Source organism: Ranitomeya variabilis, chromosome 2 (genome assembly GCF_051348905.1).
Source record: "Ranitomeya variabilis isolate aRanVar5 chromosome 2, aRanVar5.hap1, whole genome shotgun sequence".
Lineage (NCBI taxonomy): Eukaryota > Metazoa > Chordata > Amphibia > Anura > Dendrobatidae > Ranitomeya > Ranitomeya variabilis.
This window is the reverse complement of record NC_135233.1, coordinates 358,648,079-358,670,827: the sequence shown is the minus strand read 5'-3', so window position 1 is coordinate 358,670,827 and position 22,749 is coordinate 358,648,079. Positions and strand designations below refer to the sequence as shown.

The 22,749-nt window shown below is 46.2% G+C and overlaps 1 protein-coding gene across 1 annotated transcript in view; it reads left to right on the top strand.

The window, feature by feature from the left end:
• The window catches only part of LOC143805903 (cytochrome P450 2C8-like), a 123,030-nt gene that overhangs the window by 48,624 nt on the left and 51,657 nt on the right, over nt 1-22,749 (top strand). Inside the window, exon 6 of the mRNA XM_077285654.1 lies at nt 8,995-9,136. Coding sequence (XP_077141769.1) covers nt 8,995-9,136 — 142 coding nt within the window. The remainder of the gene's footprint in view (nt 1-8,994; nt 9,137-22,749) is intronic.

Genomic DNA, 22,749 nt, shown 5'->3' with positions numbered 1-22,749 from the left:
ACGTCACGGCTTGTGATTGGTCGCGTCGCCCATGTGACCGCGACGCGACCAATCACAAGCCAGAACGTAATTTTAAAATCCTGAAGGACCTGAAATTACGTCACGGCTTGCTGTGATTGGTTGCGTCGCGGCCACATGGGCGACGCCACCAATCACAAGCCGGGACGTCACGGGAGGCTGGACACGCGCGCATTTTAAAATGCGCGCATCTCCTGCCTCCCGTGACGTCACGGCTTGTGATTGGTCGCGTAGCCCATGTGACCGCGACGCGACCAATCACAAAGCCGGAACGTAATTTTAAAATACTGAATGCCTAGAAGGACCTGAAATTATGTCACGGCTTGCTGTGATTGGTCGCATCGCGGCCACATGGGCGGCAAGCGACCAATCAGAAGCCGTGACGTCACGGAAGGAAGGAAAAGCGCGCATTTTAAGCAAACAACGCTGCCGGTTCCCTCGGTGAGGTGAGTATAGCAATATTTTTTATTTTAATTCTTTATTTTACACATTAATATGGTTCCCAGGGCCTGAAGGAGAGTTTCCTCTCCTTCAGACCCTGGGAACCATCAGGAATACCGTCCGATACTTGAGTCCCATTGACTTGTATTGGTATCGGGTATCGGTATCGGATTGGATCCGATACTTTGCCGGTATCGGCCGATACTTTCCGATACCGATACTTTCAAGTATCGGACGGTATCGCTCAACACTATTCATGGCACTTTTGATTAACCCCTTAAGCCCCGAGGGTGGTTTGCACGTTAATGACCGGGCCAATTTTTACAATTCTGATCACTGTCCATTTATGAGGCTATAATTCTGGAACGCTTTGACGGATCTTGGCGATTCTGACATTGTTTTCTCGTGACATATTGTACTTCATGTTAGTGGTAAAATTTATTCGATATAACTTGCGTTTATTTGTGAAAAAAATGGAAATTTGGCAAAAATTTTGAAAATTTTGCAATTTTCCAACTTTGAATTTTTATGCCCTTAAATCACAGACATATGTCACGTAAAATACTTAATAAGTAACATTTCCCACATGTCTACTTTACATCAGTACAATTTTGGAACCAAAATTTTTTTTTGTGACGGAGTTATAAGGGTTAAAAGTTGACCAGCAATTTCTCATTTTTACAACACCATTTTTTTTTAGGGACCACATCTCATTTGAAGTCATTTTGAGTTGTTGTACAATTTGTCCTGAGTATGCTGATACCCCATATGTGGGGGTAAACCACTGTTTGGGCGTATGGCAGAGCTCGGAAGGAAAGGAGCGCCAGTTGACTTTTCAATGCAAAATTGACTGGAATTGAGATGGGACGCCATGTTGCGTTTGGAGAGCCCCTGATGTGCCTAAACACTGAAACCCCCTACAAGTGACACCATTTTGGAAAGTAGACCCCCTAAGGAACTTATCTTGATGTGTGGTGAGCACTTTGACCCACCAAGTGCTTCACAGAAGTTTATAATGCAGAGCCGTAAAAATAAAAAATCATATTTTTTCACAAAAATGATCTTTTCACCCCCAATTTTTTATTTTCCCAAGGGTAACAGAAGAAATTGGACCCCAAAAAATGTTGTGCAATTTGTCCTGAGTACGCTGATACCCCATATGTGGGTGTAAACCATTGTTTGGGCGCATGGCAGAGCTTGGAAGGGAAGGAGCGCCATTTGACTTTTCAATGCAAAATTGACTGGAATTGAGATGGGACGCCATGTTGCGTTTGGAGAGCCCCTGATGTGCCTAAACATTGAAACTCCCTACAAGTGACACCATTTTGGAAAGTAGACCCCCTAAGGAACTTATCTAGATGTGTGGTGAGCACTTTGACCCACCAAGTGCTTCACAGAAGTTTATAATGCAGAGCCGTAAAAATAAAAAATCATATTTTTTCACAAAAATGATCTTTTTGCCCCCAATTTTTTATTTTCCCAAGGGTAAGAGAAGAAATTGGACCGCAAAAAATGTTGTGCAATTTGTCCTGAGTACGCTGATACCCCATATGTGGGTGTAAACCATTGTTTGGGCGCATGGCAGAGCTTGGAAGGGAAGGAGCGCCATTTGACTTTTCAATGCAAAATTGACTGGAATTGAGATGGGACGCCATGTTGCGTTTGGAGAGCCCCTGATGTGCCTAAACATTGAAACTCCCTACAAGTGACACCATTTTGGAAAGTAGACCCCCTAAGGAACTTATCTAGATGTGTGGTGAGCACTTTGACCCACCAAGTGCTTCACAGAAGTTTATAATGCAGAGCCGTAAAAATAAAAAATCATATTTTTTCACAAAAATGATCTTTTCACCCCCAATTTTTTATTTTCCCAAGGGTAAGAGAAGAAATTGGACCCCAAAAAATGTTGTGCAATTTGTCCTGAGTATGCTGATACCCCATATGTGGGTGTAAACCATTGTTTGGGCGCATGGCAGAGCTTGGAAGGGAAGGAGCGCCATTTGACTTTTCAATGCAAAATTGACTGGAATTGAGATGGGACGCCATGTTGCGTTTGGAGAGCCCCTGATGTGCCTAAACATTGAAACTCCCTACAAGTGACACCATTTTGGAAAGTAGACCCCCTAAGGAACTTATCTAGATGTGTGGTGAGCACTTTGACCCACCAAGTGCTTCACAGAAGTTTATAATGCAGAGCCGTAAAAATAAAAAATCATATTTTTTCACAAAAATGATCTTTTCACCCCCAATTCTTTATTTTCCCAAGGGTAAGAGAAGAAATTGGACCCAAAAAAATGTTGGGCAATTTGTCCTGAGTACGCTGATACCCCTTATGTGGGTGTAAACCATTGTTTGGGCGCATGGCAGAGCTTGGAAGGGAAGGAGCGCCATTTGACTTTTCAATGCAAAATTGACTGGAATTGAGATGGGACGCCATGTTGCGTTTGGAGAGCCCCTGATGTGCCTAAACATTGAAACCCCCCACAAGTGACACCATTTTGGAAAGTAGACCCCCTAAGGAACTTATCTAGATGTGTTTTGAGAGCTTTGAACCCCCAAGTGTTTCACTACAGATTATAACGCAGAGCCGTGAAAATAATTTTTTTTTTTCTCAAAAATGATTTTTTAGCCCCCAGCTTTGTATTTTTACAAGGGTAACAGAATAAATTGGACCCCAAAATTTGTTTTCCAATTTGTCCTGAGTACGCTGATACCCCATATGTGGGGGGGAACCACTGTTTGGGCGCATGACAGAGCTCGGAAGGGAAGGAGCGCCATTTGGAATGCAGACTTAAATGGATTGGTCAGCAGCCGTCACGTTGCATTTGCAGAGCCCCTGATGTACCCAAACAGTACAAACCCCCCACAAGTGACCCCATATTGGAAACTAGACCTCCCAAGGAACTTATCTAGATGTGTTTTGAGAACTTTGAACCCCCAAGTGTTTCACTAAAGTTTATAGCGCAAAGCCGTGAAAATAAAAATTCCTTTTTTTTTTTCACAAAAATGATTTTTTAGCCCCCAGTTTTGTATTTTCACAAGGGTAACAGGATAAATTAGACCACAAAAGTTGTTGTCCAATTTGTCCTGAGTACGCTGATACCCCATATGTGGGGGGGAACCACTGTTTGGGTGCATGACAGAGCTCGGAAGGGAAGGAGCGCCATTTGGAATGCAGCCTTAAATGGATTGGACTGCAGGCGTCACGTTGCATTTGCAGAGCCCCTGATGTACCCAAACAGTACAAACCCCCCACAAGTGACCCCATATTGGAAACTAGACCTCCCAAGGAACTTATCTAGATGTGTTGTGAGAACTTTGAACCCCCAAGTGTTTCACTACAATTTATAACGCAGAGCCGTGAAAATAAAACATCTTTTTTTTCCCACAAAAATGAGTTTTAGCCCCCCAAATTTTTATTTTCCTAAGGATAACAATAGAACTTGGATCCCAGAAGTTGTTGTTCTATTTGTCCCGAGTACGCTGATAACACATATGTTGGGGTAAACCCCTTTTTGGGCGCACGGGAGAGCTCGGAAGGGAAGGAGCACTGTTTTACTTTTTCAACGCAGAATTGGCTGGAATTGAGATTGGACGCCATGTCGCGCTTGGAGAGCCCCTGATGTGCCTGGACAGTGGAAACGCCCCAATTCTACCTGAAACCCTAACTCAAACACACCCCTAACCCTAATCCCAACGATAACCCTAACCACACCCCTAGCCCTGACACACCCATAATTCTAATCCCAACCCTAATCCAAACTGTAAATGTAATCCAAACCCTAACCCTAACTTTAGCCCCAACCCTAACTTTAGCCCCAACCCTAACTTTACCTCCAACCCTAGCCCTAACCCTAACCCTAAACGTGACTGAAATACGTGGCACTGAAATACGTGGCACTGAAATACGTGGCACTGAAATACGTGGCACTGAAATACGTGGCACTTAAATACGTGGCACTTAAATATGTGGCACTTAAATACGTGGCACTGAAATACGTGATACGTGGCACTGAAATACGTGGCACTTAAATACGTGGCACTTAAATACGTGGCACTGAAATACGTGATACGTGGCACTTAAATACGTGGCACTGAAATACGTGGCACTGAAATACGTGGCACTGAAATACGTGCAACTGAAATACGTGGTACTAAAATATGTGGCACTGAAATACGTGATACGTGGCACTTAAATACGTGGCATTGAAACACGTGGCACTGAAATACGTGATACGTGGCACTGAAATACGTGGCACTGAAATACGTGGCACTTAAATACGTGGCACTTACATACGTGGCACTATGACTGTCAGAAAATGTTCATTAAACGGTTAGGGGTGAGGTTAGGGGTAGAGTTAGGGTTTGGATCCCTTTATCACCTTGATGGTGGTGGGTGGCTTTTCAGTGTGTTTTCTGTTTTTTTTCGATAAAAACGCATGCGTTTTTAATGCAAACAAACGCATGTGCTTAAAAACGCAAGAAAATACTGCAGGTTGTATTTCTGAAAATGAACGCATGCAGAAAAAAAACGCATGCGTTTGAAAACGCGACCAAACGCGTACAAAAAAACGCATGCGTTTTCAATGTTAACTATAGGGAAAAAACGCATGCGTTTTTTTGTGCAAAAAATGCTGCAGACAAAAACGCAAGTGTGAAACCAGCGACGCTTTTTATAGCAAAAAAGTTTTTGCGTCTCCACATTTTGAGACCTATAATTTTTCCACATTTTGCTCCACAGAGTCATGTGAGGTCTTGTTTTTTGCGGGACGAGTTGACGTTTTTATTGGTAACATTTTCGGACACGTGACCATTTTTGATCGCTTTTTATTCCGATTTTTGTGAGGCAGAATGACCAAAAACCTGCTATTCATGAATTTCTTTTGGGAGAGGCGTTTATACCGTTCCGCGTTTGGTAAAATTGATAAAGCAGTTTTATTTGACGGGTCAGTACGATTACAGCGATACCTCATTTATATCATTTTTTTATGTTTTGGCGCTTTTATACGATAAAAACTATTTTATAGAAAAAATAATTATTTTGGTATCGCTTTATTCTCAGGACTATAACTTTTTTATTTTTTTGCTGATGATGCTGTATGGCAGCTTGTTTTTTGCGGGACAAGATGACGTTTTCAGCGGAACCATGGATATTTATATCAGTCTTTTTGATCGCGTGTTATTCCACTTTTTGTTCGGCGGTATGGTAATAAAGCGTTGTTTTTTGCCTCGTTTTTTTTTTTTTTTCTTACGGTGTTTACTGAAGGGGTTAACTAGTGGGGCAGTTTTATAGGTTGGGTCGTTACGGATGCGGCAATACTAAATATGTGTACTTTTATTGTTTTGTTTTTTTTATTTAGATAAAGAAATGTATTTATGGGAATAATATATATATTTTTTTTATTATTTATTTAGGAATTTTTTTCTTTTTTTTTTACACATGTGGAAAATTTTTTTTTTTACTTTTTTACTTTGTCCCAGGGGGGGACATTACAGATCGATGATCTGATAGTGTGCACAGCACTCTGTCAGATCACCGATCTCACTTACAGCACTGCAGGCTTACCAAGTATCTGCACTGAGCAGACACTCGGTAAGCCACCTCCTTCCCTGCAGGACCCGGATGCCGCGGCCATCTTGGATCCGGGACCTGCAGCCAGGAAGGAGGTAGGAGACCCTCGCAGCAACGCGATCACATCGCGTTGCTCCGGGGGTCTCAGGGAAGCCCGCAGGGAGCCCCCTCCCTGCGCGATGCTTCCCTATACCGCCGGTACACTGCGATCATGTTTGATCGCGGTGTGCCGGGGGTTAATGTGCCGGGGGCGGTCCATGACCGCTCCTGGCACATAGTGCCGGATGTCAGCTGCGATAGGCAGCTGACACCCGGCCGCGATCGGCCGCGCTCCCCCCGTGAGCGCGGCCGATCGCGTATGACGTACTATCCCGTCACCCGGAATTAAGTCCCAGGTCACCTTGACGGGATAGTACGTCATACGGGATTAAGGGGTTAAAAATAATGAGTTAACTATGAGTGGGATTGATAAAGACCTGGGTGAGATTCAGGAAGAGATTAACAACATGCTCACTCCTGAGAATGAGACTGTGTTTAAGAACGATCTGGACGCAGAAATTCAAAAATGGGAGAAGGAGATTGTGGCCACTAAAACAAAAAAATACCAACGAGACGTTTCAGATGCCCAGAATAACAGGGAATATAGATGGAGGACGAACCACACCAATAGGAGACTAACATCAAGGGCAAAGTCAGTGTCCTTCTCATCTGTTTCATCAGTGGATGAGAGGGCATCTGTTAGTGATAAGGGAAGAAACGGACCTGAGAAGGTTGATATACAGAAGGATCGGTGGCAAAAAGTGACTAGATTTGGAAATAAAAGGAAAACCCCCACATCTCCACAGAAGGAGAAAAGACCTAAAAATGCTAATCTAGAGGTAATAAATCTCTCACAAATTCCACTTACGGAGGCACAATGTGAAGTGTTGAGTTTGGGTTTATCGTTTTCTCCCTGTAATAACTATGATTACTTCACAGCACTAAAGGACCTCCACCTTTTTGCACGAAAGCTTGTCCTGAAAAAGCTTCACTCCCGTTCTGCAACGGAGAGTACATATATCACTGAACAGGAAGCTATTTCCATATTGGAGGAGTTGGAGAATGAGGCTACAGGCCTATCTACAGGTATTCCCCCTCCACCCATTTCTGCTAAGTCCACCACGTTTCCTCCCTTGTCACTCTGCCCACAGGTGGAAATCTTAACAAACCTGGTTGCCGCAGATCTAAAGCATATTAATAATAAAAACAAAAAGGATAATCTCACTATGCGCCAGAGGAATGCCCTGCGTGAGATTATGGCATTTGAAAATGTGGTAATTAAACCTTCGGACAAGGGTGGAAACGTGGTGGTGTGGCTTTCTGATAAGTATGAAAGGGAGGCCTTTAAACAACTGCGAAATAGAGAAACATACACGTTACTCACTAAAAATCCCCTCTCTGATTTTATGTCTGAGCTTGTTGAGATTCTTGAGGAAGCTTTGTATAAGGGGACCATCAACAAGAAAACATTTGATGGACTGGTGGTCAAACATCCGGTAGTACCTACCTTTTATCTCCTCCCCAAGGTCCACAAGGATTCTGTCAACCCTCCAGGGCGTCCGATTGTCTCTGGCATGGGAGGGATGTGTGATCCTGTATGCAAATTCATAGATCATTACCTTAGATCACAAGTGGAAACCCTACTCTCCTATGTCAGAGACACTACGGACGTCCTGAGAAGACTGGATGGCCTCACACTGGAGTCAGAGATGCTTTTAGTCACGGCGGATGTTGAGACGCTTTATACCTCCATCCGCCATGATGATGGTTTGGAGGCGGTGGACTTCTTTCTTGGATCCAGCAGCATTGAACCGGAGACCTGTGGCCTGGTGTTGAGGCTGTTGCATTTCATCCTTACACACAATTTTTTTACTTTTAAGGACCGATACTACCTCCAGAGCCGCGGAACAGCTATGGGGGCGGCGTGCGCGCCCTCCTATGCCAACCTCTTCCTTGGTTTTTGGGAGAGGGGCATATTTCAGGGGGGCGTGCATTCCGCCTCGCGGATTCTGGGGTGGTATCGGTATATCGATGATATTCTGTTTATTTGGCATGGTTCGGCGGAACAATTGAAGCTGTTCATGCAGGATTTGAATCGCAACAGCCTCAACATCAGGCTCACCTATAATTATAGCTGCAAAGAAATATCATTCTTGGATATTCTGCTGCTGGTTCAGGAGGACGGCTACTTACACACGGATGTGTTTAGGAAAGAAACATCTGTCAACGCACTCCTCCATGCCTCATCATCTCACCTCGGCTCCATGATTGGGGCCATACCGATTGGGCAATTCTTGAGGATGAGAAGAATTTGCTATACAGAGGAGGCGTTTGGTCTGTGGACCTTGGGGAGAGATTTCGTGCACGAGGGTACAGCAATAGGAGCATAAAACGGGGATTGACCTGTGCCAAAAATCAGAAGAGACGAGATCTACTTTCCCAATTTCGAAAACCTGAAAAGGAAGAAGGGGGTAAAATTCGATATATATCCACTTTTAATATGCGAACTGTAAAATAAAATATTTTGTATACTTTGTTGTTGTAATAGTCCAAAATTAGACCGGTACACATCACTCAAATACAGCAGTTAGTTACTACTGGTTACCATCTGTTTTTTCCTAGAGAGAAAGGTTGAGGTCACTTAGACACTACTAAGGCTTTATAAACCTCAAATTACAGTTCAATACAGTCCTATCAGATGTCACAGTTTTATATACATGTTTTCTGGGCAATTAGAGGCTTTTTAGTGTCATGATTCACAGAAAATATATTCACTATGAATCAAACCTTTCTGCAAAATTCTGAAATCAATCATTCCTTTTCATTGCTCTTGTTTTGACTCTTATTTCATCTTTAAAGAGCTTAAAGGCTTTTGATAAATTTTCATATTTAAAATAATGGTGAGTTTTATTTATTTTTTGTAGGAAAGAAAGAATCAAGATACAGAATTTTGTGAGGAGAATCTACAGGCAACAATAGCAGACTTATTCCTTGCTGGAACAGAAACAACAAGTTTGACTTTGAGATACGGTTTTCTTATACTCATGAAATATCCAGAAATACAAGGTAATAATTTTAATGTATTTTTATATAATTTAATAAAGTCCTCTCATAGCATCATGGCACGAGTAGTGGTAGAATTTTAGCATTGCCCATCAGGGTACATGATAGCCTTGGTGATCTTGTTAAAGATTTTGCATTGGAGCCTAGGAGTTTCATATTGAAAATTAAAATGTTATCTGTATTTAATTTGCTTAATAAAAGAACATAAATATGATGCTGAGTCAATTCATACAGACAAGAGATGAGTTGGGATAGTCAAGGAGTCTGAGGGCAAAAGCCAAGAGGATACATCGTAAACATAGGGAAGAGATAAAAGCATAGTCAGGTAACGGACCAAGGTCAAAATACCAAGAAGATAGGAGATCAGAACACAAGGGTTAAACAGACGGATGGTCATAGCAAGGTCCAAGGTTAGGCAACGAAAGATCATCTAGCACAGAAAAAACCAACCACACTTAGATAAAGCTACGCTTGGCAGAGGTCTGGTACTAACAGCAAAGCTAAGTAGCTGGACAATCACCTAGGACAATGAACACCTAGAGACAGCCAGCAGCTCCCAGTCTCAGACTGGACAGCCAAGCTGTCAATCTAAATGCCCACAGCTCAGCACACCCCTGCACTAGACTGGTCACTGAGCTGTCAAAGTACTGACAGCTTCAGCACCACGAACCTCAACCTTCTCTCTGTGTGACGCCATATTGTGCCTCCGTCTGCAATGCTTTTTGCATAAAATGGCTTGTGATGAAACAACATAAGAAATTTAATCACAAGAATTTTATTTAAATCCACAAAAAATATTTCTATGGAATTGGAAGCATAAGGATGTATTTAATAAGCTACAAAACACAGCCTGGGAGAAAAATGTGGTCTGTGGTGCCATTGCTGATGGTCTCCAACAATATGGCTGCATAGTTTTCTGTCAAATCAGAGCAAAGAGGAGCAGCTTGGGAGCAGGGATGAGTAAGTACAAATTATGTATTTTATAGCCATCTGTGACCCCCATATATTAGGACAATGGCATCCCTTGACCACTAATTGTCACTTTATAAAGGTGTATATTAGTTAGAAGTAGCTGCCTATGAATCTGGCTCTCTCCATTTCAGATAATGGGAGTTGCCAATCTGTTGTATAACAATGATATTAAACTGGCAGTCTATAATGGAGAAAGTCACATGCAGGGTCTTCTCCCCTCTGGAGTACTGATTAAGAGGGAAGAACCCACCAGTCTCCTAAAAGGTACAGTAGGAGTCTGGAAGTGGAACTTGCATCTATCATACATATGGATACACAGGGGGTCAGCGAGTGCTGTAGTCCGCTAGTCAAAACCACATGGACCAGGTATGATCCCAACGAATGCCCGCTCTCCTTTTACCGTGGGCATAATTCTACTCAGACAACACAGGGTGAGGGTAAAACAGTGTGGTAATACTTTATTGAACCACAAAACAGACAAATAACACATAGAACAGTCCCAGCAAAATACCCAAGATGTTGCAAAATTAAAGAGACTCACCGTTCAGTTGACTCACAGGGAAAAAAACAACTGTGATTTCAGAGCTTCCAGGGCCAACTATCCCACCTGTGGCAGGAACAGAGAGGAGGCAATGACGTAAAAACAAGCTTAGGAACCTGACAGTCCATTGAGGTACAACACCATGTAGGAGGGAGGATCACAACCTGGCTTCTCTGAACATTTCCATGGAATCAGGTGACGGTGGGTCCAAACGTATCCATGGATTCAGTGATGGTCAATGGAGCAAATGTGTATTCTTTCAGCCTGAGCCATGGTCCCCTAAGCTGGCATCCTGTAGAATGTCAAATCTGTGTCCGTTGTGATAGGGCCATGATGTCATGGCTGCTGTCTTGTAGAGTGTTCCTCGGTGTGGTTTTGTAGAGAGTCTCTGGTTCTTTGGATTGCTTGGATGTCTTGTAATACAGGCATCTCCCCTTTTTAAAGTTCACAACTATCATCCTTAATACCAGCATCCACAGGTCAAGTTGAAGTGGTAATGAGGTTAACACGCATTGTTAGGGTTCGAGTTCCCGTCTCTGCACAGGGTGAATCTCGGGCCATCTCCGCTGCGGTCTCCCATTCTTCTCCTGCTGCAGTGGAGCCTGCTCAGCGGAGACGTCGGTCCCAGCGTCTCGCTCAGTCTGACTCTGTACAGAGAGTTACTGCTGCTTTTCCTGCTTCTGCCATTGAAGTCAGTGCTGGGCAGCGGCAAGCAGACGCTTCTGGGACTAAGTCCTGCTTTTCTCGTTCTGAGCATGCTCAGAGTAAGATCTCTCAGTGGAGATCGAGGGTCACATGATCAGACACTGCAGCTAAGGTCACGCTCTGTGGCAGCTTCTCATTGGTCCTTTCTGGAAGGTCCTGTACGTGCTGCAACTATTTAAGGCTCGCATAGCCGCACGGCCATGCGCTAGTATTGCTCTTTATTTATGTACTTTGCGCCAGTGTGGTCTTGTATGAGTGTGTTCAGGGACCCGGCTGAAATAAGCCCCTAGAATGCTGGCATCTCCGGCGAGGAGTTTCGTGTGCATGCATGACCACTGACAGCTCTTGTTTAGGCAGTTAGCCTGTGCCTCTGTGGAGTCTAACAGGGCGCAGTGCTTTGAGTTCATGGCTGCTCTGTGAAGTAACAGAGTTAGCTAACACCGCCATTTAGTTCCGTTATTTGCTAGCAGCAGGTTCTCCTGCACGGTGGACCCCGGGCTGCTAACGCATCTATCATAATAAAATCTATATATTCATTTGGTGCGTTCCGCTAGCCCTAACATAATACTAGCACCAGGGTCTGGCTAGTAAATGGCAGACATACAGCAATCTTTGCGGTATATCCAGCAGCTGGAGGGTAGGTTGGTGGCTCTCGAGAGCTCAACCTCAGCTGTGGATATTTCCGCAGTTTCTGTACAGGCTGCTAGTGTGGCTGCAGCACCCTTGTCCATTGCCACCCCTGTTACGACATTTTCGCGCCTCCCACTGCCAGAAAAATTTTCTGGAGAAAGCAGATCTTGTAGGGGATTTGTGAGTCAGTGCTCTATTCACCTTGAGCTACTGGCTGCACCTTTTCCTACAGAGCGGGCTAAGGTGGGATTTATTGTGTCCCTCTTGTCGGACAGGGCGTTGGAAAGGGCTGTGGGAGTGTGATGATCGTGTGGTGCAGAGTGCTCCGTTGTTTCTGAGCACTCTGAAACAGGTCTTCCTAGGACCTCAAGTCACCCATGATATGGCGCTCCAACTGCTGGCATTAACTCAGGGTGAGTCCTTGGTCAGCCAATTTGCCATCCATTTCCGAAATTTAGCTTTAGAGCTGGAGTGGTTGGATAAAGCCCTTATCCCCATATTTTGGAGGGGGCTGGCTGATCACGTTAAGGACGCTCTGGCCACTAGGGAGATTCCAGCCACACTGGAGGAGTTAATATCTGTCTCTACCCGTATTGACCTCCGTTTTAATGAGTGGAGGTTAGAGCGAGCCCAGTGTAGGCAGAGGTTTCGGCTGGCTCCCACCTTCGCCAAACCTCTGGAATCTCCGGTCCAGTTTCCTGAGTCACATGAGTCCAGGGAGGTGTCTCGAGTGGGTTCTAAGTCCCAGACCGCTTGGTCACCCAAGGTCTGTCATGTTTGCCAGCAGTCTGGACATCTTGCCACCAGATGTTCCAAGCGGTCGAGGAGACGTCAGCCTCTAGTGGCAGTCGGTGGAGGTACACTAGATACGGCAACGTTTGCCTCAAAATTGTCCTTTAAGGGGACAATTATTATTGGATCATCTTCCCACTCAGTAGAGCTCTGCGTGGACTCTGGGGCGGAGGGCAATTTTATGTCTTCCATCTTCGCCCAACATCAAGCAATACCCCTGGTTACGCAACCAATTACGGTACGAGTGGTGAATGGGTCGACACTGCCCTCACAGATAACTCACCAGACCATTCCTTTTACTCTGTCCATGTCGCCATCCCATCAGGAGACAATATCTCTGCTCGTCATACCTGAGGGAATTGATGAGGTCCTGTTGGGAATACCTTGGTTACGGTACCACTCTCCACATATCGAGTGGTCCTCAGGCAGAATTTTGGGATGGGGTGAGTCTTGTGAGGGTAGGTATCAAAGGGAGTGCGTTCAGGTTGCTACTACAGAGGTACCCGCAGATCTATCCTCTTTCCCCAAAAAATACTGGTCTCATGCGGACGTGTTCTCCAAAAAGGCGGCGGAGACCCTTCCGCCTCACCGCCCCTATGACTGCCCTATTGACCTCTTGCCTGGTGCTGAGCCTCCCCGGGGTCAAGTTTATCCGTTATCTCTCCCGGAGATGGAGGCTATGTCTCAGTACATCCAAGAGAATCTGGCAAGAGGGTTCATCAGGAAGTCAGTGTCGCCTGCTGGGGCTGGGTTCTTCTTTGTTCAGAAGAAGAATGGAGAACTGCGTCCATGTATAGATTACAGGGGTCTTAACGCCATCACCGTTAAGAACAAGTACCCATAACCCCTGATATCTGAGCTTTTTGATAGGCTATGGGGAGCAAGGGTGTTTACAAAATTAGATCTGCGGGGTGCTTACAACCTGATTCGCATCCGTGAGGGGGACGAATGGAAGACGGCTTTTAACACCAGGGATGGGCACTATGAGTATCTGGTGATGCCCTTCGGGCTCTGTAATGCCCCAGCTGTTTTCCAAGACTTTGTGAACGACATCTTCCGGGATATGCTCACCACCTCGGTCGTAGTCTATCTGGATGATATTCTCATCTACTCTCCAGATATTGACTCCCATCGGAGAGATGTTCGCAAAGTCTTTGACCTCTTACGGGCAAACTCCCTCTACGCTAAGTTGGAGAAGTGTGTGTTTGAGCAGGAGTTCTTGCCATTTCTTGGTTATATCATCTCTGCCCAGGGTTTGGCTATGGATCCTGCCAAGCTACAGGCTGTGATGGACTGGCAGGAACCCCATTCTCTTAAAGCAGTGCTTCGCTTTATGGGGTTCATTACCTACTATCGACAGTTCATTCCACACTTCTCAACTTTGGTAGCTCCCTTGGTTGCCCTTACCAAGAAGGGAGCAAATCCCAAATTGTGGTCTGAGGAGGTCTCCAAGGCCTTTAATTCCATAAAGTCACACTTCGGTAGCGCTCCCATCCTACATCGCCCCGATGTAGACAAACCATTTATCATGGAGGTGGATGCCTCATCTGTTGGTGCTGGAGCAGTCCTCTTCCAAAAAGATGCTCAGGGTTGGAAGCATCCTTGCTTCATCTTTTCTAAGACCTTCCCACCAGCAGAGAGGAATTATTCCATCGGGGACAGGGAGTTGCTGGCCGTGAAGTTGGCTTTCTCGGAGTGGAGACATCTCCTGGAGGGATCTCGTTTTCCTTTCCAAGTCTTCACAGACCATAAAAATTTGGTGTACCTGCAGACAGCCCAGCGGTTAAATTCTCGCCAGGCTAGATGGTCCTTGTTCTTCTCCCGGTTCCATTTCACCCTCCATTTTCTTTTGGGGGAGAAGAACATTCATGCCGACGCTCTCTCTCGCTCTGTTGTGTCATCTGTGGAGGAGGAAGAAGAGCCTCGGCTTATTGTCCCCACGGAGAGTCTGAGAACCGTAGCTCCGGTTTCACTAGTGTCTGAGCCTCCGGGCAAGACTTTCGTACCATCCAGTTTGCGACCGGAGGTTCTCTCGTGGGCTCATTCGTCCAGGGTGGATGGACATTTTGGGACAAAAAGGACATCTGAGCTGTTGGCGAGGACGTACTGGTGGCTAGGGTTGAGCGAAACGGGTCGGCCATTTTCAGAAGTCGCCGACTTTTGGCAAAGTCGGGTTTCATGAAACCCGACCCGACCCCTGTGTGGGGTCGGCCATGAGGTCGGCGATCTTCTGAATCTGGTATCGGAATTGTGTCCTCCACATGGTCTGCCAGTCCTTTCCAGAACACCGGAATAAGGACTTTATCTGGCCACTCCAGCTCAGAGACCAGAGTCCGGAATTGGACGGCAAACTGGCTGACCATGGACGAACCCTGTGCTATTGCCAACAATTGGAGCGCGGTATCGTGGGTGACACGAGGTCCCAAAAAGACCTGTTTCAGAGCGTCCAGGAAGAGAGGAGCACTCTGCACCACACGATCATTACACTCCCATAGCGGCATTGCCCACTCCAACGCCCTGCCCGACAAAAGGGATAAAATAAATCCCACTTTCGCCCGTTCCATAGGAAAACGTGCAGCCAGGAGCTCAAGACTTATGGAGCACTGACTCACGAATCCCCGACATAGCTTACTTTCACCAGCAAACTTGTCTGGAAGCTTGAGATGGGATAAAGTCAGAGCAAGGGTGGCAGAGGGCAAACTGGCTGCAGCAACACTGGCAGCCTGAGCAGTGACTGCGGTAACATCCACAACTGAGGTTGCGCGCTCAAGAGCCGCCAACCTAACCTCCAGCTGCTGGATGTACCGCTGATCATCCGCCATTTACCAGCCAGACCCTGGAGCTAGTATACTGTTAGGGCTGGCGGAATGTACCGAGTAAATATAGAGATGTTATTTGGTGCGTTCGCAGACCGGGGTCCACCGTGCAGGAAAAGAACCTGCTGCTGGCAAACAGCAGCACTATATGGCGGTAGAAGCGATCTCTGTTGCTTCACAGAGTCGCTATAAAGAAAGGACTGTTTCCTGTTAAACTCCACTGGAATACACAGTGACTGAGCAAATAGCAGCTTGTGGTCACGCAGTCAAGGAGGCAAACATACAATCTCCTCACCGGAGGAGCCGGTATTCTAGGTGGCTTATTTCAGCCGGGGCCCTGAAACCATACACACAATCTCCTCACCGGAGGTGCCGGTATTCTAAGTGGCTTATTTCAGCCAGGTCCCTGAATCCACACAAGTGTGACCACATTGGCGCAAAACTCATAACATGCATTGATACTAGCGCATGGCCGTGCAGGCATGCGAACCTTATATAGCTGCAGCCAGTACAAGACCTTCCTAAAAGGACCAATGAGAGGCTGCCACAGAGCCTGAGCACCTTCAGGACCTTCCTGGAGAACCAATGGGCTTTGCTGCAGTATCCAAGCATGTGACCCTCGATCTCCAATGAGAGATCTTACCCTGGGCATGCTCAGAAGAAGAAAAGTGGGACTTAGTCCCAAAAGCATATGCTCGCCGCTGACCAGCACTGGCTTCAATGGCAGAAGCTGGAAAAGCAGCAGTAAGTTAGTAACCCTTTGCACAGAGTCAGACTGAGCGAGACGCTGGGACCGACGTCTCCGCTGAGGAGGCTCCACTGCAACAGGGGAAGAATGGAAGACCGCAGCCCGAGATTTCCCCTGTGCAGAGGCGGGAACTCGACCCCTAACACCACGCTTCGCTGATTGGTCGCGCCTGGCCGGCCTGCCGAATCCAGTATATTCATTGCATTATTCTTAAATCTTCATAAATAAACTACATTCATATTCTAGAATACCCAATGCGTTAGAATCGGGCCACCATCTAGTTTTTAATATAATTGTTTTACTTACTTAAATACTTATTTATATAGCGCCATCACATTCCACAATGCTTAGTGCAGCACCCCAGAGTTCTGGTCGTTGCAGTAACGTTGCTCTGCCACTAAGGGGAGTGATGGTACGTCTGATTGCACTAAAAGAGTTCACCTGACCAGGTATCACAGTCACACATTACACTTCACATTCTGGCCACCAGGGGGAGCAAAAGGTGCTATGTATTAGGCCACTCCTCACACTCTGGTAAAACTGGGGGTTGGATAGGAAGTTAGAGAGAAGCTGACTGGGTTTTGCCCAGGTAACATCTAGTGAGAGGAGAGCGTTACTTGGGAAGATTCAGGGGGGTCCCTGTCAGGGGTGGGATCCTGACAGTGGCCTAGCAAAAGGACAGATCGTTACGGAGCCGTGCCTGCACCTCATTGCGGCGGCATCTTAAGAAAGGACACGAAGAGAGGTATATTGTGGAGAAGTGAGAAACGAGATCACAGCACAAAGGAAATAGAATCAGTAGGAGTCGTGCCCCAAGATCGGCAACATCCTTCTGAGGCGTGTAGCCGGCGGCCGGAACGCCGAGAAAGTATTGGGCTTTACACATTACTTCGAACCAATGGCAGGGCAGTTAACTATAGGTTGGCTGTCTCACCTTTTACTCCTAATGAAGACAACGGAGGCAATTGTGGGAGAGGGGCATCTCTAGGGTCCCTATAAAATAACTCCAGGCCTACCCCGTCATACGGGTGCTTCCTATCCATATCATCTGGGGGACGGAGAGAGAAAGAACAGAAACATACACGACAGTTGTGAGGACTATCCCGTGGTGCTCAGCAGGGAAGTACTACAACACCCAGGCGCTAGTACGTAGGCTACTTATTTCCACCTGCAAAGGGAACTCTGGATGTGCCTTCGGACCGGCCGGTCTCAGCCAGCCCTGTTAGCAGTGCTCTGGATTGCGGATGCCAAAGCCTTCAGTAAAGAGGTAAAGAGACTGCAACCCTGTGTCCTCGTTATTTACTGCGACCTACACCGTCACCTACATCTTTAATTGGGCGCCCCTTAGCAGGGCCACGGACCGGGTCGGGCCACCTTGACATCCCTAGAACCGAGAGACCCAGTACCGAGTACCCCGCTGCCCTGCATCTGGGGGCCGCTCCAATTTTGGCGTCACGAACAGAATCTACTTAAGCCTGAAGAATCAGGTCATGTGTGCCTTGGAACTGTGTCTGAATTGTGCTTGAACTGTGCTTGAACTGTGACTTATTGCGAAAACTGCGTATTGCTATTTACCGCCAAAAAATCCCACCAAAACCGCCGCCATTACAGTGCCACGAGGAGTGCAGGAGAAGAAGAAGGGCGTGGATTTGTGGGCGTGAACAAACTGAAGAATGTGAAAAACAATGGTCGCCCAATGTCTAAGTATTTCTGTACTTTGAGGATGTGTCCGTCAGCAGCCGAGATCCGCCTCCTGATTTTCAACGGAGGGCGGAGACAAAGAAAGCGAAACCGCCCACGAAGGAGAGCACGGGAAAAGGACCAGGAAGAAGAAAACCACGTGGAGGGCGCCATGGTGAGCTGCCCAGGACCAGAGCATGGGAACAGAGCAGAGTACTCCCCCAGCTACCCGGAGGGGCACAGTAACCAGGCCTCCATCGCTGATACTGATTTCCTGCAGGCCGGAATGGAGGAGTTGATTGACCAGCTCCTGCGGATGCGGGTAACCACCAGGGCCGCATACCGGATGACACTTGCGGAGGATTCCTCAACACCGCCACTGCTTCCTACATCGCTACAGGAGCCGCTGCCAACACCGTCGCGGACTCCGCCGCCAGCAGAACCAGCCGACATTGAGAACACCACTGCGGCAGGTAAGAATGCCAACCCTGCTCCAGTGACTGAGAAACTATTGATAGGCCCCGTCGCAGCGCCACCTGCTGCCCTGACTAAGACTACCTCTGAACTGACGAGTCCCAGCACTACTACCACTGTGTGCTGTTGTGAAATTGGATTTTGGGCTCCCCCGGTGGCCACTGGTGGAATTGAACTTGTGTGCATCATCCCCTCTGTTCACCTGTTCCCATCAGGATGTGGAAGTCGCTATTTAACCTTGCTCCTCTGTCATTTCCATGCCGGTCAACATTGTAATCAGAAGCCTTTCTGTGCATGTTCCTGCTTCTAGACAACTCCCAGCTAAGTCTGACTTTTGTCCTTGTTTGTTTTTTGCATTTTGTTCCAGTTCACAGCTGCAGTTTCGTTTCTGTGTCTGGAAAGCTCTTGTGATCTGAAATTGCCACTCTGATGTTATGAGTTAATACTAGAGTCTTAAAGTAATTTCAGGATGGTGTTTTGATAGGGTTTTCAGCTGACCATGAAAGTGCCCTTTCTGTCTTCCTGCTATCTAGTAAGCGGACCTCGATTTTGCTAAACCTATTTTCATACTACGTTTGTCATTTTCATCTAAAATCACCGCCAATATATGTGGGGGCCTCTGTCTGCCTTTCGGGGAAATTTCTCTAGAGGTGAGCCAGGACTGTATTTTCCTCTGCTAGGATTAGTTAGTCCTCCGGCTGGCGCTGAGCGTCTAGGGATAAAACGTAGGCATGCTACCCGGCTACTGTTAGTTGTGCGGCAGGTTTAGTTCATGGTCAGTTTTAGTTTCCATCCTTCCAAGAGCTTGTTCTTATGTATGCTGGGCTATGTTCTCTTGCCATTGAGAACCATAACAGTTTGACCGGCCAACAAAGGGTTAAATTAATTGGCAGAGAAAGGAGAGAAAAAAGAAGTCTGCTGAAAATTTTTTTTTTTTTTTTTTTTCCTTCAGTTCTGAGTGTGCTTTCAATTTAATCACTTGCAAGTCTGCCTATATTGCAGCCTTCCTCTCTCTCTCTCCTTCTAATCCTGGAATGGCTCTGTGTTCACCTGTTTAAAATGGATATTCAGAGTTTAGCTGCAGGTTTGAATAATCTCACCACGAAAGTTCAAAATTTACAAGATTTTGTTGTTCATGTTCCTATATCTGAACCTAGAATTCCTTTGCCTGAATTTTTCTCGGGGAATAGATCTTGCTTTCAAAATTTCAAAAATAATTGCAAGTTGTTTTTGTCCCTGAAATCTCGCTCTGCTGGAGATCCTGCACAGCAGGTCAGGATTGTGATTTCCTTGCTCCGGGGCGACCCTCAAGATTGGGTTTTTGCATTGGCTCCAGGGGATCCTGCGTTGCTCAATGTGGATGCGTTTTTTCTGGCCTTGGGGTTGCTTTATGAGGAACCTCATTTAGAGCTTCAGGCGGAAAAAGCCTTGATGTCCCTATCTCAGGGGCAAGATGAAGTTGAAATATACTGCCAAAAATTCCGTAAATGGTCTGTGCTTACTCAGTGGAATGAGTGCGCCCTGGCGGCGAATTTCAGAGAGGGTCTCTCTGATGCCATTAAGGACGTTATGGTGGGGTTCCCTGTGCCTGCGGGTCTGAATGAGTCCATGACAATGGCTATTCAGATCGATAGACGTCTGCGGGAGCGCAAACCTGTGCACCATTTGGCGGTGTCTACTGAGAAGACGCCAGAGAATATGCAATGTGATAGAATTCTGTCCAGAAGCGAACGGCAGAATTTTAGACGAAAAAATGGGTTGTGCTTTTATTGTGGTGATTCAACTCATGTTATATCAGCATGCTCTAGGCGTACTAAGAAGCTTGATAAGTCAGTTTCAATTGGCACTTTTCAGTCTAAGTTTATTCTATCTGTGACCCTGATTTGTTCTTTATCATCTATTACCGCGGACGCCTATGTCGACTCTGGTGCCGCTTTGAGTCTTATGGATTGGTCCTTTGCCAAACGCTGTGGGTATGATTTAGAGCCTCTTGAAACTCCTATACCTCTGAAGGGGATTGACTCCACCCCATTGGCTAGTAATAAACCACAATACTGGACACAAGTAACTATGCAAATTAATCCGGATCATCAGGAGATTATTCGCTTTCTTGTGCTGTATAATCTACATGATGTGTTGGTGCTTGGATTGCCATGGCTGCAATCTCATAACCCAGTCCTCGACTGGAAAGCTATGTCTGTGTTAAGCTGGGGATGTAAGGGGATGCATGGGGACGTACCTTTGGTTTCCATTTCATCATCTATTCCCTCTGAGATTCCTGAATTCTTGTCTGACTATCGTGACGTTTTTGAAGAACCTAAGCTTGGTTCATTACCTCCGCACCGGGAGTGCGATTGTGCCATAGATTTGATTCCGGGTAGTAAATACCCTAAGGGTCGTTTATTTAATCTGTCTGTGCCTGAACATGCTGCTATGCGAGAATATATAAAGGAGTCCTTGGAAAAGGGACATATTCGTCCTTCGTCATCTCCCTTAGGAGCCGGTTTTTTCTTTGTGTCTAAGAAAGATAGCTCTTTGAGGCCGTGTATTGATTATCGGCTTTTGAATAAAATCACGGTTAAATATCAATATCCGTTGCCACTGTTGACTGATTTGTTTGCTCGCATAAAGGGGGCCAAGTGGTTCTCTAAGATAGATCTCCGTGGGGCGTATAATTTGGTGCGAATTAAGCAGGGGGATGAGTGGAAAACCGCATTTAATACGCCCGAGGGCCACTTTGAGTATTTGGTGATGCCTTTTGGCCTTTCAAATGCCCCTTCAGTCTTTCAGTCCTTTATGCATGACATTTTCCGTGATTATTTGGATAAATTTATGATTGTGTATCTGGATGATATTCTGATTTTTTCGGATGACTGGGACTCTCATGTCCAGCAGGTCAGGAGGGTTTTTCAGGTTTTGCGGTCTAATTCCTTGTGTGTGAAGGGTTCTAAGTGCGTTTTTGGGGTGCAGAAGATTTCCTTCTTGGGATACATTTTTTCCCCCTCTTCCATCGAGATGGATCCTGTCAAGGTTCAGGCTATTTGTGATTGGACGCAACCCTCTTCTCTTAAGAGTCTTCAGAAATTTTTGGGCTTTGCTAACTTTTATCGTCGATTTATTGCTGGTTTTTCTGATGTTGTTAAACCATTGACTGATTTGACTAAGAAGGGTGCTGATGTTGCTGATTGGTCCCCTGCTGCTGTGGAGGCCTTTCAGGAGCTTAAGCGCCGCTTTTCTTCCGCCCCTGTGTTGCGTCAGCCTGATGTTGCTCTTCCTTTTCAGGTTGAGGTCGACGCTTCTGAAATCGGAGCTGGGGCGGTTTTGTCGCAGAGAAGTTCCGACTGCTCCGTGATGAAGCCTTGTGCTTTTTTTTCTCGTAAATTTTCGCCCGCCGAGCAGAATTATGATATTGGGAATCGGGAGCTTTTGGCCATGAAGTGGGCTTTTGAGGAGTGGCGTCATTGGCTTGAGGGGGCTAGACATCAGGTGGTGGTATTGACCGACCACAAAAATTTAATTTATCTTGAGTCCGCCAGACGCCTGAATCCTAGACAGGCGCGCTGGTCGTTGTTTTTCTCTCGGTTTAATTTTGTGGTGTCATACCTACCGGGTTCTAAGAATGTTAAGGCGGATGCCCTTTCTAGGAGTTTTGAGCCTGACTCCCCTGGTAATTCTGAACCTACAGGTATCCTTAAGGATGGAGTGATATTGTCTGCCGTTTCTCCAGACCTGCGGCGGGCCTTGCAGGAGTTTCAGGCGGATAGACCTGATCGTTGCCCACCTGGTAGACTGTTTGTTCCTGATGATTGGACCAGTAAAGTCATTTCTGAGGTTCATTCTTCTGCGTTGGCAGGTCATCCTGGAATCTTTGGTACCAGGGATTTGGTGGCAAGGTCCTTCTGGTGGCCTTCCCTGTCACGAGATGTACGAGGCTTTGTGCAGTCTTGTGACGTTTGTGCTCGGGCCAAGCCTTGTTGTTCTCGGGCTAGTGGATTGTTGTTGCCCTTGCCTATCCCGAAGAGGCCTTGGACGCACATCTCGATGGATTTTATTTCGGATCTTCCTGTTTCTCAGAAGATGTCTGTCATCTGGGTGGTGTGTGACCGTTTCTCTAAGATGGTCCATTTGGTTCCCCTGCCTAAGTTGCCTTCTTCTTCCGAGTTGGTTCCTCTGTTTTTTCAAAATGTGGTTCGTTTGCATGGTATTCCGGAGAATATCGTTTCTGACAGAGGAACCCAATTCGTGTCTAGATTTTGGC